At 39.2% G+C, this 27,267-nt stretch overlaps 2 protein-coding genes and 1 pseudogene across 2 annotated transcripts in view; 2 read left to right on the top strand and 1 right to left on the bottom strand.

Moving 5' to 3' along the window:
* The first annotated feature begins 4,957 nt into the window (after window positions 1-4,957).
* GZMA (granzyme A) lies at window positions 4,958-11,735 on the top strand. The gene is made up of 5 exons (XM_003925859.1): window positions 4,958-5,064; window positions 7,454-7,598; window positions 9,270-9,411; window positions 9,600-9,869; window positions 11,507-11,735. The coding sequence occupies exons 1-5, from the start codon at window positions 4,995-4,997 to the stop codon at window positions 11,663-11,665; spliced, it is 786 nt and encodes a 261-aa protein (XP_003925908.1). The 5' UTR covers window positions 4,958-4,994; the 3' UTR covers window positions 11,666-11,735.
* LOC120363303 (calmodulin regulator protein PCP4 pseudogene) lies at window positions 8,333-8,809 on the top strand (annotated as a pseudogene).
* Window positions 11,736-15,865: 4,130 nt separating the features above from the next.
* The window catches only part of CDC20B (cell division cycle 20B), a 57,366-nt gene continuing 45,964 nt past the window's right edge, over window positions 15,866-27,267 (bottom strand). Inside the window, exons 9-12 of the mRNA XM_010336611.2 lie at window positions 26,865-27,090; window positions 22,118-22,243; window positions 21,482-21,599; window positions 15,866-16,018 (exon numbers count right to left, since the gene is read on the bottom strand). Coding sequence (XP_010334913.2) covers window positions 15,918-16,018; window positions 21,482-21,599; window positions 22,118-22,243; window positions 26,865-27,090 — 571 coding nt within the window. The 3' untranslated portion in view covers window positions 15,866-15,917. The remainder of the gene's footprint in view (window positions 16,019-21,481; window positions 21,600-22,117; window positions 22,244-26,864; window positions 27,091-27,267) is intronic.

The following is a 27,267-nucleotide window of genomic DNA, read 5'->3' as shown; positions in this document are numbered from 1 at the left end:
CTCCTAATCTTTCGACTTCCACCCTGGCCCCTGTTCATTCTGTTCCCCACACAGTCGCCAAAGTGATCCCGTTCAAGCACATCAGATCATGTCAATCCTCCTCTCATGGCCTAGATGGCTCCTTATCTCACTCAAGGTAAGGGGCAGAGTCCATACAGTGACCCACAGCCCCTCAAAATTTTGTCCCCCACTATTTTTCTGACCTCATTTCCTTCTGTGCTTCCCTGACTCACTTCTCTCCAGCTACACTGGCCTTCCAGCCTTCTCCAGATGTCTTCATGGCTAACACCCTGACCCCCCTTCAAGTCTTTGCTAACGTGCCACCTTCTCACAATGCACACATACCCAATTCATACTCCCTACCTCTGACCGTCAACTTTTTAATATCATTTTCTAATATATTATATATCTTATTTATTACGTCTGTAATTATTATTTAAATCTGTCTCCTCTAATTAGAATGTAAGTTCTATAAGGGCAGAGATTTTTGTCTGTTTTGCTCACTGATATTCCCGTATCTAGGTGTTTAATAAATATTTTTATAAAATGAATGAATAAATTGTAACCTCCATAACTCTACCAGCCCTCAGAGTCTGTGCCTTAAGCAGGCGGTTTCCCTCCTCCTTGCACATATCTTATTTTTCAATGAATTATCACAGTGAACACACCTCCTTAACTACCATCATGTCAAGAAATAGAGAGCTCAAGTGATACCCTTTGCTTCTTATCCTTGGCATCTAGCATTACATCAGGCATCTAATAGGCATTCAATAAATGTTTGTGTAATTAATTAATTAATTAATATGATTCCAGCCATTTTTCTCAATAACTGATTCATTACTCTGCTGCCTTGGAAAGAGCCCAGCAGATTCAAAAACAAATGCATGTAACAGCACACATTGCCCTTTTGGAAACCATGAATTCACTGAATTATGCAGATTTTCCAAATGTTGACACATTTCACAACACAATATTTTTAAAGTCACATTTATTAATACTATCACCATCTCATCAGGAAAATCTTTAAGTACTGGAAAGAGAGTAAGCTTGTGATAGCAGACACATTTTCCAAAAATTCTTTCACTTGAAAGCTCTAATTGTATCATAGCAACAAAAATTATCAGTTACCCTCTTTAAGATATCGAATTCATTTCATTCATATTTGAGAAAACGTCCGACAAATGTCCATGTCTGAATAAAATAATTCTTTTGTCAGCATTTTTTCAAGTAAAATCAGTATTCCAAGAAAACAGACAGATCAGTTCATCGCTCAAACGACTGCACTGTGCTTTTCCTCAAGACAGCCCTTGTACACCCGAAGTGTTTTATGCATATTTTGCATACTTTTCATACCAAAGTGAATATTAAAAAGACTTTTACAACATGATAAAGATTACTAAAATTAAATTTTTTTTTACTGCTTTTACTGCTTCGTCAAGGATATTCTTGCATAAAACTAGGTTTTGTTTTGTTTTTTTGTTTTGAAAGTGCCTGACAATGAAGAACACGATGACTACCAGCACAGTTTGGTGTCACTGCTCTGATTCCTGCTAAGGCACCCAAAGTTTTACCCTTCATTGCCTTTGTACAATCAGTATAAATGTCGACACATGATGAGGGTTGGGGGAGACAAGCAACATCTTAGTGTTGTTATGAAAATAGTTTTGACAGCCGGCCACAGAGGCTCACACCTGTAATCCCAGCACTTTGGGAGGCCGAGGTGGGCAGATCACAAGGTCAAGAGATAGAGACCCTCCTGGCCAACATGGTGAAACCCTGTCTCTACTAAAATTAGCCAGGCATGATGGCACATGCCTCTGGTCCCAGCTACTCAGGAGGCTGAGGCAGAAGGATTGCTTGAACCCAGGAGGTGGAGATTGCAGTGAGCCGAGATTGTGCCACTGCACTCCAGCCTGGCGACAGAGCAAGACTCCATCTCAAAAAAAAAAAAATAGTTTTGACCTCACGACTTATCTCAGGACCCCCTAGGAGTCCACAGACCATACTTCGAGAACTACTGGTTTTCGACATTGCAACCATTCATTTACATTAGAATAAATTAAAAATTTTTTCCCAAGAATGTAAAGAAGTCACTGCATATATAATTTTTAACATTCTTATTTCACAGTTAAAGCAATCTTGAAAAAGATTATTAGAACAGAACAAAGTTAGTGGACTCAAACCTTTTTGAAACTTTTCCATTTCAAAAGTTTCTACAAAGCTTCAGTAATCAAAACAGTGTGGTACTGGCATAGATATATGCATATATATTATAGAACTGAGAGGCCAGGAATAAACTCTAACATTTCATTTTCACAAAGGGGCCAAGGCAATTCCACAGGGAAAGAATTGTTTTTTCAAAAACTAATGCTAGACAGCTGAATATTCACATGCAAAAGAATGAAGTTGGACCCTACCTCAGCCATACACAAAAATTAACTTAAACTACATGAAAAAAATTTAACTAAAACAAGGGGCCTAAATGTAGAAACAAAATAGAACTACAACAATCTTAGAAGAACATGCAGGAGTAAATCTTTATGATCTTGGGTTAGTTAGTAATTTCTTAGACAAGACACCAAAGGCAAAAGGGATTAAAAAGATTGATAAGCTGTACTTCATTAAAATTAAAAACTTTTGTGCTTAAAAATACACATCAAGGAAAAAAGACAACCCACAGACTTGGAGAAAATATTTCCAAATCGTATGTCTTATAACAAATTTGTATGCAGAATAAATAAAGGACACTTACACCTCAATAATAAAAAGATAAATAAACCAATTTCAAAATTAGCAAATCATTTGAATATACATTTTGTCAAAGAAGATATGTGAACGACAAGTAAGCACATGAAAAGAAACTCAACATCATTTATCATTAGTGAAATGCAAATCAAAACCACAATGAGATATCATTTTACACCCATTAAAATAGTGATTTTTTTAAAAATATATTGAAATGATGTAGAGAAATTAGAACCTTTGTACATTGTTGGTGGAAATATAAATTGATATAGCCACTTTGGAAAACAGTTTAGAAGTTTCTCAAAATGTTAAATATAGATATTTCATATCATACCATATGATCAAGCAATTCCACTCTTAGGTATAAACCCAATTGAAATAAGAACATATGTACACATAAAGATTTGTACATAAATGTTCATAGAAACATTATTCTATAATAGCTAAAAAGGACAAAAAACCCAAATGTCCATCAGCTGAAGAATGGATAAGTAAAATGTGCTGTACCCATGTGATTATTTGGCAATAAAAAGGAATAAAGTATTGACACACGTTACAGTATATCATGTAGATGAAATTCAAAAGCATTATGCAAAGAGAATGAAGTCATTCACAAAAGACCACATAATGTATGGTTTCATTAATAAGAAATGTCCAGAATAGGAAAATCCATAGAGACAGAAAGTAGATTACAGGTTGCCTAAAAAGAGTGAATGCTAATGGATACAAGGCTTCCTCAGGGATGATGAAAATGTTCTAGAATTAGATTATGGAGTTGGCTGCACAACTCTGCAAATATTCTAAAATCCATTGACTCTGTAAACTCTAAATGGGTGACCTTTATAATGTGTAAATTAGATCTCATAAAGTTGTTAGAAGTCAACATAAATGGAAGAACCATTCCCATAAAAACAAACAAAATTATCAATGTTTCCTTTAAGAATGTTTCAGTAGGTGTAGTTAATTAAAATTTAACTTTTTTAAGTCTGCACTAAAATTACCAAAACCAGTAGCAGGTTACCTCATTGCTCTTACTGAAAATGATTAACCTTTAATACACTTGTAATATCTGCGAAAAAGAAACCGAGAGGTCTCAGCAGTACTCCCTTCTGAGGTCATATGATTCCTACAGAAGTAACCACTAGGTTTGAGGCCATCAGGGTGTTAACTATAGAGTAGTTGGTTCAATACCCAACAGGCTGACAGCACATCTGACCATATGTATTATAATGGAGACCACATCCTCAGCTCAAAAAAAGAGCTGAACTCATTTCTAATAGAAAGCACACTGCATACTGTTCCTCCAGGAACTGAGGTTGATTCTTTTTAGAGTGAGACATGACCCAACATTAGAACAAAAATGATTCCCATTTATTTTCTCAGCTGAACGTGTTCAGAAGAAAGGAAGGAAGGCAGGAAGGGAGGGAGACAGGGAAACTCAGAGACACTTTCAGTAAAGTTGTGAAACTAGACAATCAAACGCACTCTCAGAGGGCTGGAAAGGGCCAAAAGCCCCTACCCCTGCAGCCCACGTCCCCACACCTGCCACAGATCAGGCAGGAGCACAATAAACACTCCCCACGAAGTGGAGAAAGAAAATCCAGGCTGGAGCCTCTATGTAAATAAATCTCCCTCCTGTCCTCAGCTTGCACTCGGCCTACTAATTCTTGTATAACCCAAGGAGACTAGAAAGAAATTGGACCACATTGCCATGTATGCACCCATGCAACAATCCTGCATGTTCTTTACACGTACCCCAGAACCTAAAATACAACAAAATATAAAATATATATATATATAATTGCAAAAAAAAAGAAAGAAATTTGATTGGTGACCAATTTTAAGGACTTTTTTTAAAGCTCTAATTTAAGTCTAAAAGAGTTTCCAGTCATGAATACTGCAGATAATATTGCAGATGATGAAAGCATCTTCAAAATCTTAAGACATTTTACAGTCTCCCCTGGTGTCCTCTGATGGCAACAAGGTCCCTTGCCCTACTCCCACCTGGTATAATTCCAGTGCCCCTCTCAGCAGCCCTATAAAGGAACATGTGCCTGCTGGCAGTGAACCATCATCCACCGTTCTCACTTACTTGTGTTTGGTTTCCTAATGCTAAACTTTGAAATTTGGAAGAAAAAAAAAGAAAGAAAGAAAGGAAACCACATCCTTTTTACTCTCAATATAAAGATAGAGGCAGTTAAGAACTGAAAACAGATTTTCAGGTCGATTGATGTGGGACAGCAGCCACAATGAGGAACTCCTACAGATTTCTGGCATCCTGTCTCTCAGTTTTTGTTTTTCTCCTGCTAATTCCTGGAGGTAAGACTGATTATTCTCATTTCTATTATGACTATGAAGCAAAATAGAACAGACTTTCAATGAACTTTTGGTAATATTACTTTCTTATACTGAAAGATGTTTTCCCCCAATCCTTAAAATGTTTAGCCAGGCACAGTGGCACATGCCTGTAGTCCCAGGTACTAGGAAGGCTGAGGTAGACGGATCACTTGAACACAGGAGTTTGAGACCAGGCTGGGCAACATAGTGAGACCCTGACTCTATCTAAAAACAAAAAAAAAAAATAGCATTCTTTCTTGGATTTTAAATGTTTCTTTATTTTAGAAGAAAAACAAATTTTCTTCTTATAATCTTTTGCAAAAGATAGTCAAACCACCAATGTTTATCGTTGCCAATTTGTAACTTGAAAGTTGACAAAAAGGACAATGTAAAAATGAGCAAACAAAACTCTCTTGAGTTAGTAAAACAAATAGTAGCTTCCAGGAGAGGAATACTGGTACCTTAGTCAGCTCAGCCTTTTCTGCAGAAGAAAATGCATAGTTTAAAGACAATTAAGACAAATCTGACCCAGACACCAAAAGTGAATCAGGAATTATTAGAATTTTTACACTTACTTCTCTGGTCTAGAGACTCTTTGGGAATACATTAAGACACTGGGCCAGTTCCCTAGTTAACCCTTTGGGAACGCTATAGTATTTTTTATTAAGCTAATCCCTTTGTCTACCAAATGGGAACCAATATTTCTGCTTTCGTGCGAGTTGCACGTGCATGGGTTAAAACGTTGTACAATTCGTGGTATTACCACTGAAAGGGTGACAGCTCTTGGGGAGCTCTAGATTTCCCTTAAAGACCCTACTAGGAAGTGAGGACTACTCTGGAGCTGTGGCAATGTAGAGCCAGCCATGCTTTTTCCCAGGATTCATCAGCTTCTGGAGGCAGGGACTTATATAATAACCTTCCTTGCCAGGAATTCCCAAAGAACTCTGATTTATTGTGCACCTAAAAATGAGAAGAAATTTAAAAATCACAAGGCTGCAGGACAAAGGTTGGCTATGTTATAAGCAGGGCATAGTATGACTATATTCAGGCATGTTAAATCCTAAGTAAAAAAGAAAACAGGATAGATGAATCCAGCCATACCTTTTCTTCAAAGGAAACCACAAAAGCAGCCTGTTGTGCTCCTCTTTCTTCCTGTGTTCAGAGAGAGCAGTGTGGGCCCATACAGGGAACAGACACAGCAAAGCAAGGCACAGTTGAAATCTATCTGTTCATGAGTCACCCTAGGAAAACTGGGATTGGGTGAAGTTCTCTTGTTTCTATAAGTGCTTTACCCTCTTATTTCTACAGCCCAGAATTTCCTCCTCCCAGTTCCCTTTTTAAAAGCAGAGACCTCTGCTTTTTCAAATCACACTAGCCACATTTCACCTCGTTGCTCTTACCCTCGTCGAATCTTATGAAAGGTATCTATAGCTGTCATTAACACTTTCCTGTGAATTTGGCAATGACTTAGTCCCAATTATGGAACAATAGGCATGGTGCCCTATTCAAGAAACCATGAGTCTCAGCAAAAGTATTTTGGGAGAATCCAAGAACATCTGGTGCAGGAGGTGGAGAGCTCAGAGTGTATCACTAGGACATAAGGTTCTCTCGATCAGCATGTATGGTTTGCCCTGTGTTCAGTTCTCACTGTTCCCTAACAATGGGTCTCTACTTCTAGATCATCAACAAGGCAATGTCACTTAGGCAAAATTCTCTGCATATAGTATCTTCTCTCCTCTCTTCCCTACCTCATTGGGAAAGACCTTAGATTAAACCACATGGTTTGGTCTAGAGACTGAAGGGGAGGTGCAATTGATGTTATTTTCTTAACTTATGAGTGAGAACAGTGCAGTTTAATAACCAAAATTCCCATAGTGAGGGTCACAGCTAAACAATGCTAATATCAGTTCATAAGCTGTGTTTTTGCAATAGCTTAGGGTTAAAAGAGAAGGTATGAGGCTTCTAAAAGTCTTATCTACTTCCCCCAAATTAACACTTAGCCAAAAGGAGTGGGAGCACTCAAGGTTCTCACTATCACTGGCATCTCCTGCAGCAACTGTTGATGTTAAAGACCAAGGCAGAACTTTCTGCCCTGGGCCTAAGGTTGCTGGTTTGTGACATCCAGCCTAATGATACTGTAACAGTCAATTGCCTGGCTTCTGTGGGTGGAAGAGCTCTTCCAGGACCCCAGAGTCCAACACAAATAGGATTTGCATCAGATATCTGTGGTCTACATAGAGCAAAAACTGGGGGAAATGTTCTCATTCAGACTTCGTCTCTGAGTGCAAAAAGCATGGGTGGTCTTAGAAACGTGGCTTTGTGTAGAGTTCTTTGTGGGCACCAATCTGATTTGTCTTCTCCCATTGAACAGATGTCTGTGAAAAAATTACTGGAGGAAAGGAAGTCACTCCTCATTCAAGACCCTACATGGTCCTACTTCAGCTGAACAAAAACAACATCTGTTGTGGGGCTTTGATTGAAAAAGACTGGGTGTTGACTGCAGCTCACTGTAACTTGTAAGTGCCTGAGTTTTTAAAAAAATGTTTGTGAAGATACTCTAATTTGGGGAAGCATTAATAAAAGGAGTAGGCATTGGCTCACGCCTGTAATTCCAACACTTTGGGAGGCTGAGGCAGGTGGATCACATGAGGTCAGGAGTTCGAGACTAGCCTGGCCAACATGGTGAAACCCTGTCTCTACTATACAAAATTAGCCGGGCATGGTGGCACATGCCTATAATCTCAGCTACTTTGGAGGCTGAGGCAGGAGAATTGTTTGAACCTGGGAGGTGGAGGTTGCAGTGAGCCAAGATTGTATCACTGCACTTTAGCCTGGGCGACAAGAGTGAGACTCCATCTCAAAATAAAATAAGAGTAGATCTCATTAAAGCCAATGGAGATTCACATGTATTTTCACATCATTTAAGTCTTTTAGCACTTGCTTTTGTCTAAAAGGAAGTCAAGCCCAGACTTGCCACAAAGAATCAGGCTATGAGGTAGCAGCAACCACAAGCTCTTTCTGTGGTCTCAGTCTCCACTGAGCCACTGGGTACAGGTGCTGCAGAGCTTTACTTCTGTCATGGCTGTGTGACCAGGTAGAATTAGCATCAATGTGGAAGGGTGAAATTTTCAGTGCTCCCTCAGAGCCCTGGGTGCAACCATCAAGTGCAGGAAACTTGTGTTGAACGCCTTCCTGTATCTCTCTGTGAATTCCTCTCACATCTTCAGTCATCTCTATGCTCCTGTCAACCATGACATTCAAACCTCTTCCCAGGTCTGGCCTTTTCCCACTCTCTAAATCAAGACTCTAAACCTGGGCCATTCAATATGATAGCCTCCAGCTACATGTGGCTATGTAAATTCAAATCAATTAAAGTTAAATAAAATCTTAAATTTAGTTCCTCAATCACACTAGTCACATTTCAAGTTCTCAGTAGCCACATGTGGCTAGTGTAGATTCATAGAACATTTAATCAGCGACCCCTGAGCAGTGTTCTCTGTGCTGAGTGGGGGGACTGAGCTGCTGAGTTAGAGTCAACATAGGTGAGCGACAAGGTGCTGGGACAACCAATGGAAAAGAAAAGACATCTGGTATAAATGATGGACAGAAGAAAGTTCAAGAGGAATTTGGCATTGACATGGATGCACCAGAGATAGAATGTGCAGCAGTGGTCATTCAGTCTCAGTTCAGAAAATTCCAGAAGAAAAAGGCTGGGTCTCAGTCCTAGTGGAAGAGCAATCTGTTTTCCCGCTTGAGTTTGTTGTTTTCTTTAAACGATCCCTTCAATGCCTTACTTTACAACTATTGGCTACTTTTTGCTTCTGTCTCTGGACTACTGAAGTCTTTGCTTTCCAGCAATTCTCCATCACAGCTAAATAAGACAGGGGTAGAGGGGCAGACAAGCACAAGACCTGGCTTTGCTGCCATGAAATTCTCTTATTTGTTTTCCAATGAACCTAGTTTAGCTTTTTATAAATAAGCTAGTGATGATGATGAAGATGAATTCATAAACCTTCTTTTATTCATAAACATTATTTTATTCTTTAGAGCATACATTTTCTATCTGAGCCACAAAGAAGTCTCCTCACCTCCGTATTTACAAATGGGACAGTGAAACTGATCAGCACATATGCTCAACTGCTAATACAAAGAATAAATCCAGTAAATAATGTTGTGTCTGTTTTCAGGAGCAAAAGGTCCCAAGTCATTCTTGGGGCTCACTCAATAGCCAAGAAAGAGCCAGAAAAACAGATAATGTTTGTTAAGAAAGCAGTTTCCTATCCATGCTATGATTCAACCACACACAAAGGTGATCTTCAACTAGTACAGGTACGTATCTTTGCCTTCTCAAAAGTCATAGACCCTCCTACAACCTGGCCACTGATGTGAAAACCTTTCCTTGTACCCCTTTTGTAAAAACTTACATAAAGGGGATCCTGAAAATTTGGACTAGAATTTAAGTTAAAATGTAAATATTTATCTTATCCTATTAACACTTCATGTTTTTCTTCCAACAGCTGATGAAAAAAGCAACAATTAACAAATATGTGACTACCCTTCATCTACCTAAAAAGGGGGATGACGTGAAACCAGGAACCATGTGCCAAGTTGCAGGGTGGGGGAAGATTAACAGTATGTCTTCTCGGTCCGATACTCTGAGAGAAGTCAATATCACCATCATTGACAGAAAAATCTGCAATGATCCAAAGCACTATAATTCTAAACCTGTAATTGGAAAAAATATGGTTTGTGCCGGAAGCCACCGAGGTGGGAAAGACACGTGCCGTGTAAGTAAAATAAGATCCCACATTTTAGCTCTTGAAGTATAGAAAAATGTAATGTCATGCTTTGTCGTGTCATGGCACTGGCTTCTACAGGATCCTAGTGCTTTTTGAAATAAGTTTAATAAAACCCCAGTCAAGTAATGAATGTGCCCAGCTCAAGTAAGTCATTAATCAAAATTAAGAAGTTCACTGCTAGGGCATGAATTGAACTTCTATGCATTTTTTATTTTATACAAAAATTACCAAGAAGCAATGTTTTGTCTCATTCTTCATATTAACATATGTAGATCTAATGTTGAAGATACGCAACACTTAGAAGAGCTGAAGTCAAGGTTTCTCAAGGGCATTCAGTGTTCTTTCCCCGTTTCAGTACATTCCCTCTCATTCCCCGCCACATTCCTCTGCCATTTGACCTAGACACATCTGACATGTCTGTCATTTACGAGCCTGGCTGAAGACCTCCAGCCAGACCCCATAGTTTCCTAGAGCTTAGTTTAATCCCCACCAAACAACTTCAAAGCGTAACTCACACCAGAGAATGTGTAAGCTTCCATCCTAGAACCCACTGAGAAGGGGTAGGACAGGGCCATGCTTAAAGACGAGAATAGAAGAAACATTTTACAGATTTTTAAACTGAGTACTAGCTTGCACTTCTCATTTGTCCCAAAGACCTTACAGAGTCTTACCTGAACAGGGGTGTGCCATATGCATGGTTTGGGAGGTACCAGAGATTGAGAAATCCAAAGTTCTCTCCTTCTCTCAATCTATGCCTTGCCTTCAGAACCAAAGCTAGCCAAATCCCAGGAAAAGACACCTATCTTTAGTACCTGTCTACTTTCTCTTCTCTGCCCTAGTTCACCCATTCCCTCCCTTGTCCACCACCCTGGCTCCCAGGAACCCAGAGCCTTCATGCTTTTGGAACCCACATGCAGCATCCTAAGGCCACGGCAGCATCCCAAGACACTAGTCCCCATCTCAGCAGCCACCCGCCACCACTGAAGCTTGGCAATCCTTCCCTGTCCTCTCAAAACCCTGGAATTTTGCTATTGATGAATTAAACCTAAAGGACTAGTTCTGCAAATACCAGTTACTGTAACGCAGGGGAAACATTCCTGTTCAGGGAATATTTTCAACATGGTGAATTTAGTAGATAGTTATCAGCCCACAGTCACTTCTTTATTTTATATATTCATAAGGCCAACATTTGCCTGAAAGGGACTGATTTGGTTTCGTGTCTTTGAGAAGGCAATTATCTACTGGAAGAACCAGAAAACATGGTTTTTGTTCTTTGCCTCAATGTACCATCTGCATTTGACTATTTTGCCCCTTGAGTTATTAAGCATTTTAAGAAAATGACAAATAAACAGAAGACTTTCCTTTCCAAAAGCAGAACAACAGTCTCAAAAATTAGCTGATACTATATACAAGTTTCATTTCCATTTTCACTGGCTTATAAATAAACCAAGTGAGCCAATTCAAAAGTATTATAATATTTCCAAACATTTTAATTTTTAAGCACTACCTTCAATTAAGTCCAGGTTGGTCTTAACTCCATATTAAATACTGCAGAATTTCTTCCATTTCACTAGTGGTAACGCTCAACACCTGACTCCACTCCCGCCCCTCCTGTTTTCCTCCAGGGAGATTCTGGGAGCCCTTTGCTGTGCGGGGGTGTTTTCCGAGGTGTCACTTCCTTTGGCCCTACGAAATGCGGAGACCCTCGAAGGCCTGGTGTCTATATCCTTCTCTCACAGAAATATCTCAACTGGATAACTAGGACTGTCAAGGGGGCAGTTTAAATGACTGTTTCATTTCACTTACTGTGGCTTCTTAATCTTTTCACAAATAAAATCAATTTGCATGACCGTACCTGTTTCTCTCCTGTAACCTTAATGGGCACATCTGCACCAGCAAAGTGAAGCAGAGTTACACGGCAAGCCTGTGGATAATGCAAGGGGGAGGGGTTAGGTGATCAGTGTCACCAGAGTCATTTGTGCCTCAAGTGACATGGGAGTGCTTCCTGAATTATTCATCTCACTATCTCAGTGAAATCCTACAAGAATGACCCTAAGATCAGGTCTAGTAACAAATGCAGTAAAGGGCACCAGAAACAGCCAGTCTGGAACATTTGTGTTAAAAGGAAATATAGGGCATTGTTCCACATTAGCACCTGTGTTTCATGTTATACACAAGAACCTGAGTCTATGGGACAAACAGCAACAAGCAAGGCCTTACAGTATTTTCCAAATTCTAGGGCATACAAATAAAATGCTTCGGCAGCCAAGAATATTATACAATAGCAAGTCAGCCTTCTTTCTCAGTACCTGCATTTAAGCCTTGGATTACCTAGGTGATTTCTCAGTTCTCTTTGTTCTTGAGACTGGGTAGATCCAATCAACATGGTGGTTACAGTGGCTGCCATCCCATAGTAGGGAGTAAATGTTGACTTGTGTCCAGAAAGTTTTCTTTGGAAAAAGCCTTCATAATATCTTTTCAACATAGTGAATCTGGTAGATAGTTATCAGCCAACAATCACTTCAAGATGTGATAATGTGAACAAATTCTTTCAATTTCCATAGTCTCTTTAGTAATATAAATTTTATAGATGTATATTATTTATTATGCAATATGAATTTTAATATATACATATATTACATATGTATATATATGCATACACACACACACATATATATACATATACACACACATATATACATGCATAATACATATTCAAATCAATAACATAGGAGACAGGTTCTTAAAACAAAGTAAGGAGCATTGCTTAAAGACGGGCTAAAATAATAGTACATTGGTTTTCAACCATGCCAGTTCATTAGGCTCATCAAGCTCTTTAAAATTATCAATGCCCAGGTCCCACCTCTAGAGATCCAGATTTAACTGGCATTTGGTGGGACCCAAGATGTAGTATTCTTTATATGAATTCCCCCAATGATTTCATATGCAGCCAAGGATAAGAACTCTTATTCTAGAAAAAGAGACCTGGTGCAACTACATAAAAAGAGGCTCCGAGAGAGTAACTACCATGATATTTTAAATACTTGCTATAATCCCTCATTGTTAGTTCAGATTTTAACTGCAAAAGGGATGGACTATTCCCTACCGTCAATATGTATTACAGATTTTCAACTCTGTTTAAAAAGTGGTTGAATGGAACTCTCATTGATTGCTGGTAGAAGTATAAACTAGTACAACTTCATAGGAAAATTGGCAGTGTCTATTAAAACTCAACATGTATATAAACGTATGACCCAGCAATTCCACTCCTGGGTAGATCCCAAACAGATATGAGCACTTTTATCCATCAAAGATGTGTTCGGAAATGTACATAGCAGTTTTATTTTTGGAAGCCAAAACTTGAAATAACTCAAATATCCACACACAATAAAATGGATAAAGAACTGTTATGCAGTCATACAATAAAATATTACACAGCAATGAAAAAAGAACAACTTCAGTTACACGCAACACAAATTTAATGATGAGGAAAAGTGAGATAAAAAAGAATATACGTGATGTGATTCCATTGATCTGAAAGTTAGCATAGGAAAAACTAATCCACGGAGATAGCAGTCAGAAAAATGTAGACCTGAGCAGGGCACGGTGGCTCATACCTGTAATTCCAGCACTTTGGGAGGCCAAGGCAGGTGGATCACAAGGTCAAGAGTTCAAGACCAGCCTAAACAATAAGGTGAAACCCCATCTCTACTAAAACTACAAAAAATTAGCCGGGCATGGTGGCATGCGTGTAATCCCAGCTACTCAGGAGGCTGAGGCAGGAGAATTAGGAAAACTGCTTGAACCTGGGAGGCAGAGGTTGCAGTGAGCCGAGATTGTGCCACTGCACTTTAGCCTGGGTGACAGAGCAAGACTCCATCTCAAAAAAAAGCAAAAAAAAAAAAAAAGAAAAGAAAAATGTAGACCTGCTAAGTAGAAGTAGGCATAAGGAATCCCTTTAGGGTACTAGAGATGTTCATATCTTGATCTAGATGGTGGTTACACAGTTATTTATTCATAAATTTAAAACTCATCAAGCTATAAACTTAAGACTTATATGCTTTACTATATGTGAATTAATACACAAAAAAAATTTTAATTATAAAATTTAAAAATAAATTGTAGCCCAGGCTTTTGCTTTGTATGTTATCTGAAAGCTTACCTTTTTCTTTATGAAAACCATATTCCAAACTTTCCAACAAATCTAATCGTACTAACAGATATATTAATACTTTTCTTAAATGAGAGCCTCTTGTTCACATGCCAGTATTGATTGAGAGAAGTGGCCTTTGGTCATGACACAGTGTCATGAGAGTATTAAAACAGAAGTATCCAGAACAGAATGACATGGGACACTGGAAATGGTCTAATCATTTCACTCATTTTCTTCTAAATATTTTCTTACAGTTTATGCCTGGCTTATTAAGAAGATCAAATTAAAAAGAAGAGTGTGCATTGCAGACAAGTATCACATCTGTGGCTTTCAGTGGCCTAAAATTTTCTAAGGCAAGAATTACTAACATTATCAAACAGATCTAAATTTTAAAAACAGGGAAAATTTAAAAATATATTGACAAATTAACACCAATTTAACAGAAGAGTCCTAAACTGCCCTGGTACATACTAGTCTATGTTTTAATTCTCAAAATTTTTGTTTTGTTGTAGCAATGTTGGGGGCATAGGGAGTGGGTATGTATTAGTTTAAAAAAAAATCATGTCAGAGCAAAAAAAATAATCAACCAATATTTGTTATCTGGCATATGCAGAACATTCTTAAGAGCACCAAAAAGTACAACACAGGCTCCCTAAAGGCCTCAATTTTAACTCCTCAGGATGTCAAAACCAAAATAACCAAAGATTCAAATAGTAATAAAAGACTTTTTTTAACAACTATAATAGTTTAATAATACTAAATAGATGACATGGACAAATGCCAAGAACTCAAACCCAGGTAACATCATTTTGAAACACTTCCTGGAGAGGTCAGAACTTGTGTGGGTGTGCAAAGGAAAAGGAGAGAGAAGCAAGGATTCAGATGAGAAGAAAAGCTCCAATGAGGCAAGAAATCACGAGACTGAGCCAAAGTCTTCATATAGTGATCAGTTCGAAGGAACCTTAGCAGTGATCAGATCCAAATTCCCATCCTTGCAGATGCTGCAACACATCCGAGGTTACAGGGTGTATTGGCAGAGCGAAGGCAAGAACAGATCTCCTAACTCCGGGTCCTGGGCTCCAGTCTCCAGAAGCCAAAGGTGTTTGGTAACAGGGTGTCATTGAGGGCTTATGAGCAGGGGACCAAGAGGATCGTGCAGGACTTTAAGATGTTTAATCTAGCAGTAGTGTGGAGTCAGGAGGAGACTCAAGAGAATCAGTTCTAAGCAGACTGGCTGTCAGGCACTCAGGATGTGACTAAGTGAAGCAAAAGAAGAAAGAGTAAAGTGTGAACCGAGGAAGCCCAGAGCAGAATAATCAGGAGGATCCCTGAGTGGGAGACCAGGACAAGGATGAGACCATCAGGAGGGGAAAGGAATTCCTACAGAACTGATTTTTAGAGAAAGTAATATGCATGCTTAACATGCCACCTAGCATACACGTTAATAAACGTTTTTTAAGGGAACAAGTTATGTTTTCAATGTGTTGAGATTAAGCTAAAGAGAGGAAAGAATCTCAAAAGGGAACTATCCCAAGGAAATCAGAACTATGAGGTTTGGAGCTGGGGAGAAAAGTCAGATGGGAAAGAAGTAGAAATCTTTGCTGTAGACGTTATTTCAAATAAAGTAGTGAAAATGAATCTCTAGAAAGGGGTAAGAAGGGGAGGAAGGGGGCAGAAAGAGGAAAGCAGAGAAGAAAAGAAGTCAATCTCTGTGAAGCAGAGCAAATAGAGCAATCTAAGAAAGAAGAACAGGAGAATAGGCATTCACATCAAGAAGAGTATTTCACTTGTTTGATACTCATAAAAACCCCATGGAGAAGGCATGGCCAACATCATCATCTTCACTTAGAAATGAGGAAACTGAAATCTAGAGGGGCTGGGTACTAGTAGCAACTCCATACAGAGGCCGTCCCATCAGCCGCAGCAGAAAACACCCGGGTCTGGTCTGGACTCAAAGCCAGGTGCAGCACTCTGCCCCTGTGGCCTGGGGGAAAAGGAAAGACAGTTCATACTCCATGTTACATGGGCTGCTGCTCAGGACTGTAGGCAACGTAAGGTGGGACCATGAGTCCCATCTCAGAATAAAGGACTTTCCTATACCCACCAGGTTCAGAGCTGGCACCAACTGAGCCATGATGGGAGACAGCAGTCAGGGCTGACTGGGACAGTTTTCCCCCTCAGTGCTCTTGCCCCTGTATCAGTGTCCTGTGGCTGCCATAACAAATTACCACCAATGGGATGGCTTAAAACAACAGAAATTGATTCTCACGATTCTGGAGATGGGAATTCTGAAACCATGGGGTCACAGGGGCTATGCTCCCTAGGGATTCTCTCGGGAGGATTCTGTGCCTTGCAGCTATTGGCAGTCCTGGATTTATGGCCACATCACTCCAGACTCTGCCTCTGTGGCCATGTCATCTCCTCTTCTGTGAGTCTCTTCTCTGTGTGTCTCTCACAAGGATACTTGTCATTGGATTTAGGGCCACTGGATAATCCAGGTTGATTTTATGGCAAGATACTTAATGACATCTCCAAATGCAGCTTTTCCAAATAGGTCCCATTCTGAGGTTCCAGAGAGTTAGCATGGATGTTCTTTAGGAGATCATTTATCAACCAATCACACCCTTCGTACTCTATACTGTTGTTAGTTCTGTCTTCTCTAATCCACCCATTCCTAAGAATGCCAGTACTATATTCTTGCTACATAACCCAGCCAAAGTACCCCATTGGGGCCCAGGTTTCAATAAACTAATAAGACAAACTGAAGTAGCTTAATGAAAAAGGACCCAAAAAGCTCTCCCACAGAGATGCATGAGTCACACTTAGGAAATTCTGGAGACAATACACCTTCTTCTGTTAAATGATTATTTGCCAAAGAACATTCTATGGCACAGTAGTCCTGTAGGAAGTTGGGAGGTTAATAAGTATTAAAAATGAAAAGACTGTTTTAATGCTCATACTAATTTGGAAGCTTCGAGTTAAGAAAGTTTAACATTTCCTTATTTCAGGATTTCTTTATTTTAGGACTACTATAAGCATGATAAATGTTTTGGAGATGACACTATAATAGGCAGCACTTCTCAGACTTATCTGACCACAGGGTTCTTTTAATCTCAGCATCTCAAGGGACTAGTGGCTCCTTAGAAAATGCTTTGCAAAATCTGGCCCAATCCAACAGTGATTTTAACTATCAAAACTTTAGGCCAAAATAGGTGAAGCTGACTCTGAAAGGAGCCTGGGGCTAGGAAAATGAGGGAAAGAAGGAGGTCGGATATGGATTTCAGTGGGTAGGTATTTGAGGGTGCAACTGAAATAAAACTAGACGGGTGGTCACTGCTCAAAGGACCAGTGCTGCCTACAACTCAATTGAGAACTGGAATTTCAGAGATGATTGTATATTCTGATACAAGGTTCTCAGCAGAAAGGAGTGTAAAAACACTACTCCACTCCCAAAAGAGACATATTTAAGACATTTATTCCAACTACACACATCACTCCCAACACTCTCCTGTGAGCCTGTGCATGTGCGTGCCTGCGTGCACGCACGTGTGTGTACACACACACATGCACATACCAGTACGGGGTGTCTATAAGGGGACATGAGATTGGCCCTGGATGTGTTGGGACATAAGGAAGTTTTGACTTATAAAGACAATGCAAGCCCCTTGTTTGATAGGTGAAGGAAAATATACGGGGATACCAAATGCGTTGCCCAAGCTCACACAGCTAAGTAATGACAGAACCAAAACTAGGATCCAATTCAATGCTCTGACTCTTCAGACCACACTCCAAACCCTAAGTAAAGAATCTCTTTTTTTTATGGAAGACCACTGTCTATTATTTTAAAAAATAATAAAACCATGTAAATGAAAAGCAACTGGATTTAATTGTCTTAAAATGATCAATATAGGAGATGGACTCAGTGGCACATGCCTGCAGTCCCAGCTACTCAGGAGGGGCACTTGAAGCAAGGTGTTGAGGCTACAGTGCACTATGATCAAGCCTGTGAATAGCCACTGCTCTCCAGCCTGGGAAATATAGCAAGATCCAAACTCTTAAAAATAAGAGGATAAATATATAATAGAACATTAATGCTTTTTAAAATTTATTTATTTTGAGACAGGGTCTCACTGTGCCACCCAGACTGGAGTGCAGTGGTGCAAACACAGCTCATTGCAGCCTCAACCTTCTGGACTCAAGTGATCCTCCCACCTCAGCCTCTCAAATGGCTGGGACCACAGGAGTGTGACACCACATCTGGCTGATTTTTGTATTTTTTATAGAACTGGATTCTCACCATGTTGCCCAGGCTGCACTAATGCTTTTAAATTAATAAGAAATAAAATCTATTCAATAAATATAATAGGTAATAAATATGCCTTCATTATTTTGTATTATGATGAAGAAGGAAAAAAAGGGAAAGGAATGACAGAAGGGGGGGAAATCCCAAATCTTTTCCAAGGCATGTACTGAAAACTATCTTGATGTAAAAATTAGAAAGCGACTTCTCAAATTTGTTAGAAAAATGGCATTTGGATGGGATGCAAAGGCATTCTTGAAGCTTTTTCTCTCACATCAGTGACAATCTTAATTTACCAGATAGTGGGAAATGTCATCTTTACATCTGGCAAAGGTCCTTTTTAGGGTTTATTTTCCCAAGTTCTAAGAATACAGACTCTGAACGCATGAAATTGTTGTCTTCTTTCCGCAGCTATAGTCATAAATGAGACCACATATTGATATATGGAAAGATGAAACCAAGCCAAAGGCCAGAGCTCACCCTGCAAGCTAAAAAATTACCTCCTCCTATTTTAAAGCTTAAAAATTACAACTCTTTTGTAGGTAGGAATAATTATAGGTTATCTTTCTTCTGTGGTCAGGTGGGTGAGGCCTCTTTAACTAAAATTTTCCCCCCTCCAAAAAAAATCATGACTATGGTTAACAGGGTGAGGCTTAGTAAAGGTGTGACCAGAATCTAGAATAGTTTTGTTCCAAACTTTGTGACCACAACCCATAGCCAAAACTACACTTTATGTAGCAACCCCATACATAGGCACATATAGGTACTACATAACTACAACAGAAGTTTCGCAAAATACTACCCAGTTTTCCATTTTCCCATCCTATACTATTCTAGTTCATTTTTTATTGCTGATTTTGACGCACTACATTCAAATTCTAATGGTCATGACTCCCAGTTTGAAGACCCTAATCCAGATCTCAATCACCAGGTTTATGTTGAGAGCACTGTTCTTGACCCGCAATGGAAAGATATTCTCACAACAAAAGCCATAACAATTAAATATCTAAACAATGGTGGGGACACAGCAGGGCTCCCTGAGTGTGTTCATGGAACAAGTACTTCAAGATGCCCCTGACAACAGATTTCCCAAATGTGTTTGGGAAAAAATGAATTATATCACCTTCTCTTGGTGATGCACAATACACTAATCTAAGCCTTTGGAAGGTCCTTAAGAAACAAAACACGGGCCGGGCCCATTGGCTTGTGCCTATAATCCCAGCACTTTGGGAGGCCGAGGTGGGTGGATCACCTAAGGCCAGGAGTTCAAGACCAGCCTGGCCAACATGCGGAAACCACGTCTCTACTAAAAATACACAAAAATTAGCTGGGCATCATGGTTGGCGCCTGTAGTCCCAGCTCCTAGGGAGGCTGAGGCAGGAGAAGTGCTTGAACCTGGGAGGCAGAGGTTGCAGTGAGCCAAGATCGTGCCACTGAACTTCAGCCTGGGCGACAGAGTGAGACTTTGTCTCAAAAAAAAAAAAGAAGAAGAAGAAGAAGAAAGAAAGAGAAAGAAAAAAACGGTTCTAGTTTAACTCCAAATTTCCAAACTTACCACGTGATATGTTTTTGTATGACAGCTTTTTGTATACATGTTTCGTATAACTGTTAAACACTTCTGAGAAATACTGTATGTAGAAGAAACTACTGAGTTAGAGATGAAAGTCAGTGTCTAAGAGCTCAAAGGTAACTTCATCTCCAACTATAAATATTTTAAAAGAAAAGGTTAAATGCACTCTTCGAAATTCTGTCTAATATTAATGAAAAAAATCACATGGAGTTAAAACTAAAGTACTTAGAGCTCGTAAAGCCAGAAAAACAAGGAAATAAGAACTTTCTTTATTCCAAGCATCAGCAAATTGATTTGAATATCCTATCACAAGCCCCAACCTAGCTGAAGGCCCTACCTGTCTGCTGGAATTAATTTTGTAAAGAATCAGGTTTTAAGGCTTGATTTAAAATACTTCTCTAATCTGAAAAGGTCCAGGGAATTGCATGTCTTTTGATTAAAAATATGAGAATTGATTCATGCTCTTCCTACACTTGTATCTGAACCAAAATGGCTCTGTTAAGAGTTGCCTGTATTCTGATTTACCAGGCCACAGAATGTGACAGCTGAATACAAAGGTCATTCTGAGGCTGAGCAGAGGTCCAGTCAGGCTCATCATCAGAGGCAGGAAGTCTATCTGATAAGGTTGTTTCACTGTTGCCAATTAACATTCTCAGAATCTCCAGAGTCATATATTATCACCACCTAACATTGCATATATGTGTTTTCTGTTTGTCTCCTCTCAAAAAAGTGTAGGCTCCCTGAGGGCAAGGACATTGTCTCTCTTATTCATCTGTATATCCCCAGCACCCCAAGAAAGTACCTGGCACATAATAGATGCTTCATAAATAAATAATAAATAAGTAAATCCCAGGGATTGACCAGGAGGCCAGGTTGTGCGGAGAGAGGAAAAAGACAGGATATATAATCAAATTTCTACGTAAGATTGGATGCCAGTGCCCTATTCTTGCATCGACCATGAGTTTTGTCTTCCTGTTTCCCTGGGCTGGGTAGAGGAGAGATTCTATTCACCCTTGAGCCCCCTTTAACATTCTAGATTGCATAAAAGAAGATTTAAGGCCCAGAGGACAGGGCTTGGTTCTTGCTCCTCGTCACAGGTACTCTCAAGAAGTACCCAGCAAAAGTTTGTAGAACTAAGCTGAGAGAAATAGTGGTCTACCTTGAAAGGGCAGATGTTCACAGAGGAAGCCTCATGGTCACTAGTGGCCTCCTGACTCATAATAACATCTTGCCCTTTCAGATCGCCTTGTCTTCCACCCATTCTAGCACCGCTGGTTTTTCTTCAGAATAAGATAATTTGTGATGCTAACTCAAATTCAAAAACTGCCCAAAATCACCACTGCATCATTCATATACATACGACTTAATTTAAACATATACTTATGACTTAGAGTGATGAACAATCTTAGTTAAATTCAGAAACACTACTGTTCTCTGAGGTTGGGTAGGTGTAGGACTTTTTCCTCTGATGAAATATGTGCTTAGAAAAACCAGAAGAAAAAAAATCTTTCATTCGGGGCTTTTTACCCCAACAGCTCACTTTGCTATAGTGGCATTTTACTCACCCATTTGCTTACCAAAAAACCCACCTGACCTGGACAGAGTGGGACAGGTCCATACAGTTACATCATTCTTGGGAGTACCTTGGCCAGTTGTAATCTCCTTTGTCTTAGGTAGCCATATTAAGGAACAAATCTGTAATAATGATCAAAATAGAGAATTATTGTAATTTCTGATTCCTTATGAATATACTTAAACTGATTAGTCAGTATGCACTGACCATGACCCAACCTCCAGTACACCTGGGTTAGGTGTTACAGAAATTACATCCGTTCTAGGAAAGTTTATCCCAAGGCAACAAAGGACCAAGTATACAAATAGGCTTAGGTGCAATAAATTGAAGAATTTAAGTGAACTGTTATCATTGGCCAGGAAGAGCCAGACTACTCTCAAAGTTCATGGTCAAAGCAGTGATGAGAAAGAAAGGAAATGTGGGGAAAAATGCACACATACACACACAAATTAAATTAACTTTGAACTCACAAATGAAGAGGTTTTTACAAAAAAAAAAAGAAAAAGAAACTTGAGAACTCAAATTCCTTATGGCCTCAACAGAGAAAAAGATGTTGTTAGGGGCCTAGGCTCTGTCATAAACTATTTTCACAAGATTCCAGAAAATCAAAATGAAAATGAAGCCCAGAGGAGACATTAACCTGTGAGTTTGTGCTTGGGGTCTGGATGCTCTTCCCAGTATTTATATCCAAGATGTGTAAGCGTCCATCCTTCATTCCTCCTCCAATGGCAAGGACCCCAGACTGCCAGGGACACCAATCCATGGCCTTTAAAGTTTCACATAATAGCACAGACAGGTCAGCTTCAAAGAAGGTGCACTCATGAATGTGATACACTTAGGTAAGCATCAAGTCCCCCAGATCTGCACCTGTCACAGCTCGCCTGGGCCTTCTATCTAAAGGCAGGAGAAACTGCACCCTCCGGAGATGACTCTCGGGGACTAGCAGTCACTTCTGGAAGGAAGATATCTAACAGGACTCAAGTTATGATAACAATCGTAGATTTTTTAACATAGACTATGCAATAACAGTTGAAAAACCATATGCAATACATTCTATGGGGCAAAAATCTGCTGCTGGAGTAGTTCATGTGTGCCCTTAGAAATTGGCTCTGAAATGCAGTCTTTCTCTAATTTGTCTACCTGTGTCCAACCTGTGTCCTTACATTCAAGGTAAGAGAAGAGAGAACTATATGTGATTGCTCACAACTCAAAAGTCTCGAGCATTTCAAATCTTAAGGCAGTTCAGAAAATAAAATTGCCTTTTATTTATTTATAATTATAGTTCATGCTAAAAAACAGCATGAACTATTTATGATTTAGTATCATGCATTTATATTGATAATTAAAATTACTAATAACAATCACTTTAAAGGACATTTTAACAAATACTTCAGTTATATGTATCTGTATATCCTTATCAATCATCTTGGTAACTACCTTTATTTTTGTATCTTCTCTTCTGCTTGTAAAAGTGTCTTACAAAGTAGCAAAGGTATTGTTTATACTATTTGATTTTTCTGTTGTTTTCACCTATCATATTAACAGTTTTCCACGTTTTAATATACTTTTCGCAATCATATTTTTAACAATCCCCTAATATTCCACCATGTTGTATCTGATTGATTTTTGTTCCACTAATGCTGGACCTGTGTTGGTTTTTGTTGTATTGTGGTTTGGTTTGCATTGGGTTGGGCTGGGTTTTTAGAAAGCAGTAGAATTTTTTGTTTTAGTGTGTGTGTCTTATTTGTTGCTTGCTCTCATAAAGTACACTGTAATGAATAAATCCTACATGTCTTTTGTTTCTGACAAATGTTTTAAGTAAATTCCAAGGTTGCGAAGAGTCAACATAAAGTTTTCCAAACAGTTATATAGCTTTTTACAGCACCAGCATCCAATGAGTATACTAATTTCACCCTGGCTAAAGGTTACGTGAAGTTAAAAATGTTATTCTACATCTAGCGAAACTGTCATTATGAAACAGATTATAAGGGTAATTTGTTTTCTTATTAGCAAGAACAAACCTTTTTCTGTGTATTTATGCTCCTCTAGCACTTCCTACCATGTAAATTTTTTTGCCATTAAGCACTTACATCTTAATGCTTTCCTTACAAGTTTGAGTCCATTTTTAAAAAGCACACTTCTGAATATATAATAGTTGTTTCATTCTTCATTTAACCAACTTGCAAAATTTACCAGTTCTCCACTCCTTTTGTAAAACATATTACTCCTACCCATAGCATGCAGGTCTTCTATTCTCTAGAATGCTCCACACTTCTGCTCCCACTAAGTAAGCTGAAGGTTTTTAGAGCCCACTATGTTTTACTAAACCTGTTTATGACAAGTGAACTTGTTATTATAACTGTGATTTCATTAATTACATGTAAATACTTAATTAAATCACCTACTTTATTTGGACTGAAGATGTGTGTTACTTCCATGAACTAAGTTAAACAATTTGGAAGCTTTTTTTTTTTTTTTTTTTTTAGTTTATTGAGACACAATCTCACTCATCCGCCCAGGCTGAAGTACAATGTTACCTACCACAAGGGGTCACTGAAGCCTCGACCTCTCTGAAACTCAAGTGATCCACCTGCCTCAGTCTCCCAAAGTGCTGGGATTACAGGCATGAGCCGCCGCACCTGGCCTCACTCTACTTTAAAGATTCTGTGGCAGATTATATTTTCCAAAGATAGCTACAACACTATCTTTCATTCAACAAATCCTTCTAAACCTTGCCCATTCCCTCCATCGCTAGGTACAATCTCATTCCTCTATCTTTGAATTTAGGAAGACTTGTGACTAACCTGGAACCAATAAATGTGACAAAAGTGACACTGCATGACTTGTGAAATTGGGTTGTATTAATAAATAGTCTTACCGCTTTCACCTGCTCTCTGAAGCACTGGACCTATTGCCCTAAAGCACAAACTCTAATTGGCTTGAGGCAACCAAGTTGTGAGGAAGCCCAGAGCAGCCCACACAACAGGAAGACATTCTGGAATTACAAGAAGGAGCATGCCCAGCCAGCTGGTAAACAACTGGTCCAGCCCCCAGCACTTTTAGCTTCCTTTGCTGTCTGACTGCAACCTCATAAGCGATCCTGAGCCAGAACTGCTCAGATGATATTTTTGCAGAATCCTGACCCAGAGAAACCGTAAAAGATAATGAAATCATTGTTGTTTTAAGCCACTAAGTTTTGGAGTAATTTGTTGAACAGCAATAGATAACCAGACAGAAACTATAAACAGAAACCTAGAACAGTGAAACATGATTATGGTTCCTACAAGAAAGACAATGAGGAATTCTCATCAGCCTACCTACACTCAAAGTAAAGGCCTTGGTCTCATATGGTGAATGAATGTACAGTTTTGTTGTTGTTGTTGTTTGCTTTTGTTTTTGTTTTTTGTGAGATGGAGTCTTTTTCTGTCACCAGGCTGGAGTGCAGTGGTACAATCTCAGCTCACTACAACCTCCACCTCCTGGGTTCAAGCGATTCCACTGCCTCAACTTCCCGAGGGGCTGGGGCTACAGGCACATGCCATCACGCCCAGCTAATTTTTTTTTTGTTTGTATTTTAGTAGAGATGGGGTTTTACCATGTTGACCAGGACAGTCTCAATCTCCTGACCTCATGATCCGCCTGCCTCAGCCTCCCAAAGTGCTGGGATTACAGGCGTGAGTCACCGTGCCTGGCTGAATCATACAGTTTAATAAATCTGGTGAATGTAATATTTTCAGTCAATAAATATTCAATAAAATATCTATCATATATATCATCCTTAAAAGTTACTTGTTTTAATTTTCTTTTTCAAATAACCATTCACCACCTCTGATTAAGCTGGAGAAGAGGGCTATTTTACAGAACACAAAATTTTGCAATTTCAAGAGGCTCAGAAATTCCCCTGAGCCCATGGACTCCAGTTTTACCATATGATGGATAATAATATTTTTATGTTTATTAATAATCATTTTCTTAAATACCCTACACTTCCAAATAGCTTTTAAATATTCTGGCAAAACTAGAAGCTACATCATGAGGGGAATTACGCAGATGTCAACCTACAAAGTCAACTCCTACTCCACCAGTTGGTTAGCTGGTGACTGTGAAGAGATATGACTGGTGACTGTTCCAGTGATTCCCCAGGTGCTGGCTGCCAGGAAATGGCTTGCTCTGCTTTCCAGAGACTCTCTCTTAGTGAAGAGGACTCCTACTTAGTAGTTCAATGCATCAGATTTTTTACAAGGCATTTAAAAAGGTAACTTGTCTTGCTTGCTTGGCTTGGGTTTTCAACTATTTTGTTTTGGTTCTGCGTGTTGTTTTCAGACAGAATATTTTACATACATTTTGCTTACTTCTTTTCAAGTCATGCATAGTGGGAATTTGAACTGATCATCATTCTCAATATCGTGTACACATGAAAAGCCACAAGCCAGGAATATTGGGCCAGCACAATGTAGTAGCAGCAGTCAGTACATATTTCATCCTATAGTAGGAAGCCCTGCAATAACTTTTAAATACTCTTGTAATAAATGTGCTTATTGTTAATAAGGTAGAACCATTTCTTTGCTTTGTGAGTAACACATATTCCGGGACTATGTTGAGGTCAAGACATACATCTGTGACACCAAGTCCTCAAGAAGGAAAGTATGGATTTTTTTTACTAGGAATAAGAATTTAAAAGTCAGAGAAATAAGAAAACGTTATGCAGAACATGGTGAAGCATTGATCTAACTCCACAGCATCTTGCCTTCTTCTGACAGTGGTCTCCTTTCTTAAGTGTGAGCTTATTACACAGGCCCATCACTGTGCCCATCTCTCTGGCAACAATTATGAATTGAGAGATGAGAATGTGACCAAAGGCAGAATATAGTCCTCCCTGGCGCATTTCCACCAGAGTTGTAAGGAAAGATGGCTTCTTATCCAGCACCCATCTGGAAGAATCTGAATCTGAAGCTGCCAAGAGCCATCTTGCCCACAAAATGAAGTCTGAAGGAAGAATGAAACCAGAGGTAGGCAGAGCCTAGAGCTAAAAAGATGGGCCCAAATGACATTAGTCAAAGCCTTAGATCCAGCTAATATTTAAAACCAGCTGATATTTAAAACCAGCTGTAGGTACCCAGGACTCCACAGTTACATGAAAAAGATAGATTTACTTTTTTGCTTAAGCTTAAGTTTGACTTTGGTTTCAGTCACCTACAACCAAAATATCTGACCAGTGGGAAGTATAAATAGAGTTACCTTTCAGGAGAGTGATGACAAACTCCAAATCAAATTCTAAAGAAAAAAAAATCCCAAAAATATAGGCTTAATGATTTTCTTTTTATATGTGAAGGATAACCCGTGGCCTCGGAGTAACAAGAAACCTAGAAAGCTATTGGGTTTCTTACCTTGACAGCTGTAGATTGAGTTATGACTTTCAGCGGTTCGCCATGTGCACTGGCACCTGGATCATGGGGCCATATTGTCAGCAGTCCATCACTGCAGCCACTGGAAAGCAGCCTGCCATCCGGTGACCACTTCAGAGCACACACAGCTTGCTTGTGGCGAAGTGTTCCAACATGATGCTGGGCCACCCGAATATCATGATGATAGACATGCCCCAGTCTTGACCCACTGCAAGTTTACGTAACAAAAAAATTAGGCCCTGTTGCTACATAAACATTTGAAAATATGGAGAAAAGCACAGTTCAAAGTAAAACTTCTGAAGGACCCCTAGGACAGATTCAAAACACAGGTGGAGATTCCTTGGGTTAATAAGGATGGCGTGTTCTGCCTAGAGGATTCTTTTCA

Source organism: Saimiri boliviensis, chromosome 1 (genome assembly GCF_048565385.1).
Source record: "Saimiri boliviensis isolate mSaiBol1 chromosome 1, mSaiBol1.pri, whole genome shotgun sequence".
Lineage (NCBI taxonomy): Eukaryota > Metazoa > Chordata > Mammalia > Primates > Cebidae > Saimiri > Saimiri boliviensis.
This window is presented reverse-complemented; position numbering and strand designations above follow the sequence as displayed.

Excerpts from the sequence above, each read along its gene's own strand:
- GZMA (XM_003925859.1), top strand. The coding sequence starts at position 4,995 with ATGAGGAACTCCTACAGATTTCTGGCATCCTGTCTCTCAGTTTTTGTT. Across the intron at positions 9,412-9,599 it reads GTGATCTTCAACTAGTACAG|CTGATGAAAAAAGCAACAAT; the intron begins GTACGTATCTTT and ends TTCTTCCAACAG. Across the intron at positions 9,870-11,506 it reads GTGGGAAAGACACGTGCCGT|GGAGATTCTGGGAGCCCTTT; the intron begins GTAAGTAAAATA and ends GTTTTCCTCCAG.